Genomic DNA, 11,724 nt, shown 5'->3' on the forward strand with positions numbered 1-11,724 from the left:
AATTTTGGCCAAACTGTCAGACGGCCTCACATTTGACTCTAGAATACTTCGACTCAGTGACTGCAAGGCCTCCAGGCCCTGTGGCTGCAAAGCAAGCCCAAATCATCACCCCTCCACCACCGTGCTTGACAGTTGGTAAGAGGCGTTTGTGCTGATGTGCTGTGCTTTGGTTTTCTACTACCAAAACGTCTGCTTTTACGTCAGTGTTCACACTTGCCGATAACCATGTGTGTTTGCTTGGCAGCACCTGGCTGCTACTTACCCTCTTAATTCCTATATTATTCTTATAATCCTGTCTACCTTGAGGGAATATTCTGTAAAACAAAAGCTCCAAATGTTTGTGGGGTTTTTTTGCAGCCTCTGTAAATTTATTTTTCATTAAAATATACACTCAAGACAAAAAGTATCTAAATCATTTTTAGTCACAGAAAGAGATCATATGTACACAGGTGCCTCTGATTGTACAACAGAAAAGAAATGAGTTTTTATATATATATGAAAAGAAGAGAATGACATTTCCTCTCTTAGATCGCAGCTCTAGGACACTCTCTTGCCTCAGACCTATCGAGTCCAGTGGCACTTTTTACAGTCATCTACAAAACAGCATTTACATCTTTACACACACGTATTTCAGTATAATTGAGGGAACCGAGATGATTATTACCTTTGCTTTCATCATCATATAATATTTTCTGACTCAACCTTTTATCCCTAATAAACTTTTTTCCAACAAGGTTGAGGAAAGTAATTAAGAAAATAAAAGAGCAGTTTTACACAAAGTAACCCATTTTCTGTTATCTGGCTTGATCGTTACCCACACTGATGAAAACAAGCGCACAGCTGCATACGGGGACAAGTTCTGCAGAGTTAAAGCACTGCTCTGAGTTATACATCCAAATGAGTCACTTTGAAAAGATTTTTAAAAGTGACACATTTTATAGCAGATTTAAGCTTCATCATTTTGTGTACTTACCTTGGTTACAGTATTGCTCTTACAATGTTTGGTAGGTTAAAAATGACTTCAGTATTTGGTTTGGATAAATCATGAAACCCTACTGATAAACATGTATGCAGTTGTCCAGTGTAAAACAACCTAAACAAGACCCCTTATTCCAAATGACATCTGCAATATAGATGCAGGTTCTTTATTAGAATCAAGATCTAGAACACATACTCTGATCTATATTAATCCTACCAGTGCAATTACAGCGGTACCAAAGATTTTTCATTAAATTAAGAAGGCCTAGTCAGGCGACACTGCAGTCATTGGCTTCAACACTCAGTAAATTAATAAATGCTTTGTAATCAGATCTGATAGGAGTCCACCTCAGCTCACATCCAAAAGCTGTAAATCTATTTAGTTACAACACTGTGTCCAATCATTCCCATGCTGAGATTATAAAAAGCTGCGGTCTGTGTAATTACTCTCTGACATCTCAGTGCAATCAAAAGCCAAAATTCTGAATCTAAATAAATTTTTTCCTTTTCCAGGTTTCAAATACACATTTATTAAGTCAAAGGAAAGGCATCCCCACCTTCACAAAAGTAAAAGCTGCGGTCAAACCCTCCGACTCATTCACCATATTTAAGTCCATAGCTGGCAAAGTTCCCACAACCATTCTTCAAGAATAGTTTAATGGATTCAAAATGTGTTTTAAATGGAGCTAATGCATAAATAATTTCTTTAATTTGGGTGAACAGGAACCTAACCAACACAATGCAATTAATAATGACACTAAGCAGTGTATTTGTAGTTATTGGCCTGGAAAGAAAAAGGCTTTCAATAGCTTCAGATTTCACTGGAAATCAATATTTGCACTTTTTTTTTTTTTGCTCAGTTTTGTGTGGATGTTTTGTGTGGATGCAACCATTAGTTGCTGCGAGTGGTTCAGTCAAAGCTGCATAGACTGTCAAGTGTCTACACCTTGGAAAAATGAGCTGTCATAACGTGCACATAAATGGTTTTTAAAACTACCAAAGCCACATTGAGTCACGACTATATTCATGAGGGGGCCAGACTGAATATAAAAAGACTGCACACTGATCCGAGCCCTTGGTTTGTGTTTGTTGACAAAATGAGATGTTATCTCTGGCTACAAGTTATGGAGGCATGTAAGTCATAATTTTACTTAATCCAGTCTGTCTCCTGGGTTGCTAATGTAAGCTAGCCAGCTGTCTTCAGATTTCAGGCTGATGTCTTCTCAGCACAAAAAGTCCTAATGAAAATGAGATCAGCCCTGTGTGCACGCAAAGATACAATGCATTTATTTTTGAAATATGCACAATGATGATGCCCCTGCATGTTCACAATTTTATAACTGTTGAATATGTTTACAATTTAGCCCATAAGGTGCACTTTACATAGTCTCAAGGAAGCAACAGTTCAGTGTAAGAGTTCTGATGCAACTGAATAATGGAAAATTAAAATCAGGAGATCAATGTCAAGATCCAGCAGTATGAATGACATCGAAAAATCAAAGGAAATCAGGTACCTGAAGCTTTTAATATTATACTATTTAAATAATAAATAATAATATTCAAAGCCACTGTGAAGGCTACACAAGATATTTTTCCCAGGTATGTACTCAACATCATCTTGGACTGCACTGACAGAGTACTGACTGTACTGGTTCCCAATGACACACAGTCTCAGTGTTTCTGAACAAGCACGCATGCTGAGGAGACTGAGAACATAAACACACAAAAAAAGACAAACAGACATGACACAATGCTAATTTAGCTTGCAGTGAAAGAATCTGATCCTCGTTGCATAATAGTAAAAAATAGACTTTCTGTTCCTGTGCAAAAGTCACCGCCTTCTGAGCAGTTTATTATTGCCTCTCCAGAGGCAGAGAGACAGGGAACGAAACATCACCTCCATGTGGGGAGCAGAAGTTAGTGCAATCTGAACCAAAGCAGTCTGGACGGAAACTAACTCACTCCTTTTTAGACCGTCAAGTGGAAAAAGGAAAAAAAATAAGAAGAAAAAAAAAAAAGTCCATTTATTCCACCTTCTTTAATGATCTGTTTGTGTGCATGTGTCCAAGATACGAGCAGCTCTAAAACAGGTTAATTGGTGAGATTTAGTTTCTTGACAACTTGATTAGAGGAAATTTTCTGAAAAAGAAAAAGCTCAGCCTGAAGAGCGAATTAAGCACAGTTCATCTGAGATCTCACAACACAAACATGAGGAATATGTAAGTCAGTCCAGAGGAACTAGGAGTACCAAAAATCCAACATGCCGAGTAGCAACAGCTCCTGGACTCCACAGGTGTCTTTGCTGGAGTGTGTGTATGTGTGCGCTACCTGCACAAGGGTGAACTTGGTTGCACACATGCGCCTGATGCTGGATCTTGGCATCTGGGGTGTTTATTAATGGTGTTACTTGCAGATTGCCTCCAGAGTGTCAAGGGTGCGTTTGATGTCGCGTATCTGCGCAGCCAGGTTGTGTATAGGTTGCATGGAACGATCCAGCTCCTCGCAGCGAGCCATTAGCGTGTACATGCCCTATTGGAGCAAAAACATGAAGTAATGAAACAAATGATGCCTTAAACGGGACAACTGCCTTTTCAGAAAAGGAGTAATAGATACTTGACAGGAATAATGTAATGGAGCTGCCCACTGCAACCCGGATTTAAGGTTTTGTGAGTTTTCATAATAATGATTTGCTTTGGTCATTTAAATTTTTTTTTTTGGAAATCATTAACAGTTTTGTTTCCAGTTAACAAGTTAGAAATGCTTTCTATTAGACCGTATTCCTGCAAAGTGACCAATCATATAGTGCCTACAATACAACCAATAAAAGCAGCACGAGTCCAAGATGTTGAGGGAAAGAGAGAAATACTAAAGAAGTTGGGCTATCATTAATATGCAGCCAACTAAGTAGCAAAGATTTATAATGCATGCTCTGGTAGACCCAGCAAATAGCATTTCTGTACTTGTTGCAACAGGAACAGACATAAAAACACAACCTTTATACTCATATCTACAGACTCTCCCAGGCTGTCCACTGAGTCTCTGTAGGTCTGGATGTAGCCCACACTCAGAGCTGTCATCTGCACGAAAGAGCAGGTTCAAAGAGAGATTAAAGAGTTTCATAAACAGATACAAAAACAAAAGTGGAGAAATAAAATCATGACACTAAACTAGAGGACAATGCACTCAGCAGCCACCTTGCAGTTCTTCACGGCACAGATTCAACAAGGTGCTGGAAACATTCCTCGCAAATTTTGGTTCATATTGTCATGATAGCATCACACAGTTGCTGCACATCCATGATGCTCTATGGATTGATTTCTGGTGACTGTGGAGGCCATCTGAGTACAATGAACTCTGCCTGAGCTGTCGATATAAGGCGGGATGGATCCATGCTTTCATGTTGTTTACACAAATTCCAACCCTACCATCATGCAAAGCAGAAATTGAGACTCGTCTGATCAGGCAATGCTTTTCTGATCCTCTTATTGTCCAATTTTGGCGAGCAATGCAAACTGTAACTAAAGCTTCCTGTTCTTAGCTGACAGACGTGACGCTCGTACACACTCTAAACTACTACATAACACACAGACTGCAATGGCATATCATGTCTTTTGATGACTCATAAGACAAAATATACCATAAAATGGGAATGGGATTAGAAGAACGAACCAATTACGACTCACATTTTGGATGGTTCCATTGAGGCTTCGCATCATCATCTCCACACTGTGTGCCACTTCCTGGGTGTGTCTCTGAAGGTCCAACAGGACAGTGGGATCAATGGGTGGTATATCCGCTGGTCTCCGTGTCAGCCCTCGGCCTCGGTAAATGGGACCTGAACAGTCCGCTGGTGAGAATTATTGTAAATTAGATGTACAGTATAGAATAGCAGGGCTTACATCTACTATTTTTATAGATAACCTATTAACAGAACTATCTGTAAAGTGTAAAAGAAACTAATAGGCACAACGCTTACCCCAAATTCACACATTTGACAAGCTTGGACCAGATAATGTTTTCATTTACTTGCTCTCATTTATAATCATGACAAACAAAAATGACTGACAATTAATTTTCTGATGGACTTTTTTGACAACCACATACACGTCCAAGCTGATCGTACAGGCAGACATTTAAACATGTGAACCATCGGCGGCTTTACGGAGGCACAAAGTTAAAGTGACTACGGTGAAAAAGTACAACAAAAAAAAAAAAAAAGAAACACTTAATGAAATGAAACATTCATATTTGACAGTCTTTTAGAAAGACTGCTTATGAGAAATCGAAACAAATTATACACTTAGCCAAGAGTGCCGTGAGTAATTAAACCTTGGATTAAACAAAACAGAGTCAATGAATAATAATAAAAAAAAGTCTCTGAAAAGTTTCTGTCATGCTGTGGCAGGACCTCTAATAAATCCCTTCAGTCCAAACAAAGCCTGTGCGTCATCCATCTTAATTGAATCAGCAGGTAGAGAGAATGAGCTGCCACAGAGGACATATTGACTGTGGTCTTGTGTTTAAATTGAGAGGCCAGTTTAGCTGATACTCTCATCCAGAGGGGTTTCTGAGCGAAGGGCAGAGGTTCAGTGTCTTACTCCAGGAAAATCTGACAAGACGGATGGCTGCTAATGCACAAGCTCCACTATGTTTACCTGCTGACCCTACAGACATGATTTAATTTCTGAGATAGCTATATATCAGTCTAATTTGGGAGAAAAAAAAAAAAAACTTCTGCATCTGGGGTTGATTTTCTGCAGCCTCCTCACAGCTCAGGTTTATGCTAATTTAATCACCCAGGAACATAGGAAGATGAGGAGAGGGGAAGGGCAAAATGTGAGTCTCAATTACCTTTTAATCATTCAACTAAAAACCTTATGCAGAGAGGACTCTCAAGGGAAACAGGAACTGGTGAGGATTCTGTGATTCTTCTGTTTGGAGGAGGGTTTCACTAACCAAAAGTATACATTTTAGAGGTTTCCAAGACCACATGCAATGGCATAAATCCACTGCTTCATGCAGAACCATTTTTTTTAATATGCAGACAGGATAAAGTGAAATATTTGTGTCACAGAACTGAAGTGTTATCTGAACACTTAACTACTCTTCAACTGTAGCTATCAGGGATGTATGGTGCACTTCCTAATTGAATAAATATATCCTTTCTTGAGTCAGTCACATGACTTCTCATCCAATCTATTGAGAGAACACCAAACAGATAAAAATAATCACTAAATTAATTGCTTAGCTTGTATTGTACCACTTTTATATTGTGTGATAACTGCAAAACAGCGAAATGCAGTTACTGCATGCTCCCAGATCAAGAAAAAAAAAAACACAAACCCTCAGGAGAGACTGGCCAGGGACCAGAAACAGACGATTTTCAGTGTTCTCAATGCTGACCGGTGACCAGCTGGTCAGCCTCAGGTGTGTCCAGTGCATGAGCTGGACCGGCTCATGCACACACGCACAGTGGCACAGACAAATAGTTTTGGACACACTGACAGCCACGTGCTAACATGTCACAGAGTGTGGAAGCTCTTGGCTGTGAGTGAAGTCACAAAGTTTGCCAAAGTAAACACAAAAATTGGAATAAGTCTAGAAAATTGCAGCTGGTGCATCTCTACAATTTAGATACGATTTTAATAAGAATCATAGAAAACTTCAGGTCCTTGCTGTCATTAGTTTTCGCAAAAAATATTTTAAGCTTTAATATTCAGACTTTAATATCTGTGAAACCATTTATATGGTTTGGACTGTTTTAAAGAACACTGAGTGCCTTATAGATGAGAAGCTGTATACAAAACTTCAGTCCCCTACCTCAGAAATCCAACCATCGAAATATTTTAGGGACTTCAAGCATCCATCATTCTATGTTAACTTGAGCTCCAGTGCTTAAAGTCCATATTCATAAAGCCAGTACTGGATAGTTACCCTAAAAAATTGAAGGAGCCTTAAAAAAAGAAAAAAGAAAAAAATGGACCTACAATTTCATACAATTCCTGTCAATAAAGCTATCTTTACCATGGATTTTATTTCCCGCAATCATCTGACCTGAGGTCAGATGGGATGCATTTGATGAACTGACACCAAATGACCCCACAGGCCACTAAGGGATTCATGTAAGCTGGTTCATAATAGGATAACGGACAACGGCAATTAATTTGCTTAAATTAGTGCCTCAATTCCACTTTACTTATTATGGTCTAGACCAAAGCTATGCATTAATGATGAACAGCAGCTGACTGGGCGTGTTTGCCTCCACAGGGAGAAACAGGCTGTGAATCTTAAGGAAGAAATCTGTCGACGCAGTTTCAGTCTCACCAGCTAGACAAATGACCTGTTGAAATGCACATTCTAGAGGGACAAGCAGTCATGAAAGAGCTCCATCTGCATGCCCTCTACATCAGCGCATACTGTAGACAGTCCACAGAAGCAGTATGCATGTTTTTTTTTTTAGTTTAAACTCGGAGCAACAGATTAAAAAAATAATATATATACAAAATGCTTGGATAATAATTTTTAAAAAGCGTGTTTAAATGTGTGTTTATTGCATTGATTCTGCACTCACAGTCACTGCAGTCCAAACTAGGCTTGGAGCTCATTTTGATCTTCTGCTCGAGGTTTTTTGTGATGAAATTAGTCAGGTCTCCTTCGTGGCTGACCGTCCCCTCTAGTTCCAAAGCCGAGGAGATGGTGGCCCTTCGGCCTTCTGACTGGCCACTTCTGCCCCCTCCTCGAGCCCCTGAACCACCTGGAACCAATATCAGCAACTTGTGGTTACAAAACACTGAAAATAGTCAGCAACACTGGTAAACATGGAAGAGCAGCTGGAAATAGTCACAAATTTCACTCCTTTTTACTTCACAGAAACAAAAAAAAAGGTTTTGTACATTTCTTAGTTTAGATGAGCAAAGACATGAAGAAAAAGTCAAACCACAGGAAGACATATCTACCTCCACAAGCTTGGCTAATTTCATCCAGGCTCTTGCTGTCCTGCATCCCCCGGACATTGCGAACCCAGACCTGGGCCATGATGTGCGGAGGGCATGGGGTATCATCTGATGAAAGAAGAGGAGGTGGAGGAGAAGAACAGGTGGAGGTACTCGGACCAGGGGCTGAAGACGAGTAGCGTTGTGAAGACTAAAAATTTAGGAGAACAAAAAGAAAAAAAAAAAAAGTAGAGAAAATTTAAAAGACAAGTAAATTATTTCTTACTGCCTCATATCTCCTACACGTTTCTCCTGCTGTTTCTTTAATTTTTTTTTTTTTGATTGACAGCTTCTGTTCTCACTTTTAGGTTTATTCACTCTAAAATATCTGTGATCATCTTGTCAATCACTGGTAGTCAGTATGCTGCACTTCATTTCAATCCAGCTGAAATTTGTCTGGAAGAGGTCAAGTACTGATGACTCAGCAAAATTTATTTGCACTGGCTTTAGCTCTCATTACATCTGCTGACATCATTCTCTCTTCCTCCTTCACCCTCTGCTCTCTTTGGTACACATAATTTAATAAACCTGAAATGTCAGGACAATAATCCCACTTCTACCTCTGTTCTCCTTCCGGCATGCTGATTCTCCAACTTGTTTTCATTCTTCTCATCCTCCTCCACATCCTGTTTTTCTCTCTCTCCATCTACCTCCTCCTCTCGGCTGTCAGAGCCTCCATCTGCAGTCTCTGCTTCTGTCTGCTGTCTGTCCACGGTGAATGGGCCTTCTTGCTGGCATGAGTCTTTGGACTGCCTATACAGTGCTGAGTCCCACAGAAGAATTGCATCAGTGGGGTCCACAGTCTTAGGGGCTTCAGGAATGTGTGTGTCTTTGGATCCCGGTTCTAAGTCTTCTGTGTCTGTCACTGCAGGGAGGGAGAGGTCTGCCATCCGAGGGCTCTGTAATGATAAGCTAGATGTTCTCCCATTAATGTCCATCTCTGTGTCCAAGTGGTCATTGCCATCATAAACTCTGTTTTCCACATCAGCATGGTTCTCTGTGTGTACGAGGGATCCGTCCACAGATGCCTCCCCGGGACCTGGTAATCTGCTTGAACATTTCACAGAGACTGGAACTTGAGGGCCGTTCTCTAGAGCAACAGGTGTTGCAACCCCGTTTGCTGTTTCTGGCACTTCTGTGCCACTCACAGGGGAGAGACTCATCCCTCCACCTGCTGATTACAAAGAAAGAACATTACTGGAAACCTGGAAGTAAGTCTGCCTTTTAAATCTATAATTTAATTACTGGGTTCTGTCATGAGCTAAAATGGGTTTCTCACATGCCAAAATAAAGCTTTTTTCAGACCATTCTTTGGGAACATCAGCACATCTTAACCCCCTGTCTATTCTTACTCAACAGTGCTAAATACAGAACTCTGGACTAAATAAATTAGAAAGGATTCCTCACCTAAAACAGAAAATATTTGATAAGAAAAAGGTAAACAAAGGCAAAGACCAAGCATTCAATGCCGTCTCTTGCTACAATATTCAGTATTCAACCAGATCTCACTTGACAAACACAGGTCATGAGGTCAAATATCCACCGATGGGGCGGATGATGTAGGCAAAATTTTATTACTTCTTCTACTACAGTACCAGTGATTTTATGGTGCCGCATTTGTATATATGGCAGTAAAGGGAATTCTCTGGATTTATAAGCTCATGTGATACAACAACAAGCTGTGTAAGCTGTGGTACACACATTCATCATGGACATGAATGTCATGGTAATTTGGGGCTTTTAATTATCTCTTTGAACTGTTCTTTTTCCAGAGTGGAATTATTGTACAACATAAGTCTTTAATGACTGACCAGTTTCTGACTAGTTTACAGTTTTTCCTCGATCACTTTAATCGAGGAAAAACTGGAACATCATTCTCACCACTCTTAATGTAGTTCTCAAAACAGTTAAGGCATTTCTCATATCACAAACTCAACCGTGCAAAAAGACACAAACAATCAGAGAACTTGTTCACATGTCAAAACATGCAGTCAGTCACTTAAACTCTGTGACCAGTGAATACCGAAGAGCAACTGAAGGGCAATTTCACTACTACCATCAACAGTGTGTCACTGGCCTTGCTCTTTCATACATGTTTGAAAAGGGTTTAAAGTGATTTGACTGAAAACACTAATGCAATACTGGACAGCATTAAGGTACAGTTCAGAGAAGTGGTGGCCTAGAATTAAGAAGAGAGGTTTATGACTGAGAGGACACTGGTTCGAATGCTCGGACTGGTATTGTATTGGAAAATCTGAACTGGAACCCTTGGACAGACTGAAACCAAATGGGAAGGCTTCACAGAACCCTCAGACTGGCATGGAAAATTGAGATTGTGAGGGGTAAGTGCCGCCACCTGTCTCCACCCTCATTAGCACCACTGTGGGCCCTTGAGCAAGGCCCTTACTTGCCTTGCTTATGTGCTCCCCGGGAACATTCCAGTTTCCCCCTTTTCCGCATAATTTGATACATACTGCAAGTGTGATGGGATAAATGCAGAGACTGAATATCACTGCATGTATGTGACAATAAAAGTTATTGTGCTTGTTGTGAGAGATCTGCAGCTCTGACTGACCAAAGCACTAAACACTGGTTTTAATGATTTGACACTGAAATACAGGATGTGTAGAAACGACATCAGTGCCTCCAAACACGATGGGGGTGGGTAAATCCTATGAGAGACTGACATTACTGATGCCAGAAATGTATCAAAGTAATCGAGAAACACTGTAACAGCACAACCACAGGTGACAGGAGGGGGGTACACCTGTACCTATTGAATTCTCTTCAAAGACACAATAAGTGAAAATTGTGCTTTGTCTGCTGACTTCCTACATGACGTTAAAGACGGTGGAAGCGTTTAGATTGTGAGAAGGGGACCCGGGATAGGATTTAACAGACTGGCAACGAGATTTGGTGTGTCACTCAGCCCGACATTTTAACACTTCAGCGTACAGCTGCGGCATTTATGGACCATAGCTACTTCTCATAAAGACTGAAATGGCGTCATACTTACAAGTGGTTTAGCTTGATACTAAGCAATCTTAGTGTTCATATTAGCTTACATTTCCAGACTTTAAGCCAACAACACACGAAAACTACGGTATGATAAAAAAATAAAAATAAAAGAGGAACAAAGAAATGAAAACGACATAAATAAGTATGTCAGCCTTGAGGAAGTTGCCTTGCCTTGCTAGCTCACTGTCAGCGGCCAATGTTGTTAAATGACGTTAGCGCGGCGCGGCTAACGTTAGCAGTCCAGGCCTCCAACTCCCAGTACACTCACAGCTCTGTCTTTACTGTCCGCCGCGGTTACATGAAAACCTGCATTTAGTGCTAATCTTCGCAGATACCTAATAACAAGTTCATCCAGCAGCGATAAAGAGTTCTGTTAGACGATGAAAACACTCACCTGAGCAGTGTCTATCCTGACAGATGTAAGAAACCGAGTCCGATCAAAATATCCGTCCCCACAAGTCGGAAAAAACTGTTCCGTCCTGCAGAAGTAAGGACGATGTTATTAAAAGAAACAAACAAAAAAGCGTTTCCTCACAGCACGTTTCAATGTGACAATATGTAATGCCTTTTCATGTTTATTTTTTAATTGGTATTATTGTTATTATTATTATTTATTTATTTGTTTAATGTTGTTCATTTGTATCTACAACAGTCAAAAATGCTTTGTATGTGTGTGTGTGAGAGAGAGAGTGAGTGAGTAATATTTTTTATTTTTTCAGGTGCTGTTTGGTTTTTG

General features: G+C 40.1%; 1 protein-coding gene across 2 annotated transcripts; it reads right to left on the reverse strand.

The window, feature by feature from the left end:
* Nucleotides 1-50: 50 nt before the first annotated feature.
* Nucleotides 51-11,437, reverse strand: borcs6 (BLOC-1 related complex subunit 6). Of its 2 annotated transcripts, none has more exons than XM_030733730.1 (7): nucleotides 11,383-11,437; nucleotides 8,531-9,141; nucleotides 7,935-8,121; nucleotides 7,550-7,732; nucleotides 4,662-4,825; nucleotides 3,972-4,055; nucleotides 51-3,507 (listed from the first exon to the last, which is right to left on the reverse strand). In XM_030733730.1, exons 2-7 carry the CDS (start codon nucleotides 9,131-9,133, stop codon nucleotides 3,382-3,384), a joined length of 1,347 nt encoding a protein of 448 aa, XP_030589590.1. In that variant the 5' UTR covers nucleotides 9,134-9,141; nucleotides 11,383-11,437; the 3' UTR covers nucleotides 51-3,381. The 2 variants fall into 2 exon arrangements, with proteins under 2 accessions (XP_030589590.1, XP_030589589.1); XM_030733729.1 differs by having other exon boundaries at nucleotides 8,531-9,144.
* Nucleotides 11,438-11,724: the final 287 nt, after the last annotated feature.

This window comes from Archocentrus centrarchus, chromosome 7 (assembly GCF_007364275.1).
Source record: "Archocentrus centrarchus isolate MPI-CPG fArcCen1 chromosome 7, fArcCen1, whole genome shotgun sequence".
Lineage (NCBI taxonomy): Eukaryota > Metazoa > Chordata > Actinopteri > Cichliformes > Cichlidae > Archocentrus > Archocentrus centrarchus.

Bases quoted from the DNA above. Each gene is read 5' to 3' on its own strand.
- borcs6 (XM_030733730.1), bottom strand. From the start codon at position 9,133: ATGAGTCTCTCCCCTGTGAGTGGCACAGAAGTGCCAGAAACAGCAAAC. The intron at 8,122-8,530 runs GTAGAAGTGGGA...CTAAATTTTTAG, and splicing joins ATGCCGGAAGGAGAACAGAG to TCTTCACAACGCTACTCGTC. The intron at 7,733-7,934 runs GTAGATATGTCT...TATTGGTTCCAG, and splicing joins AATTAGCCAAGCTTGTGGAG to GTGGTTCAGGGGCTCGAGGA.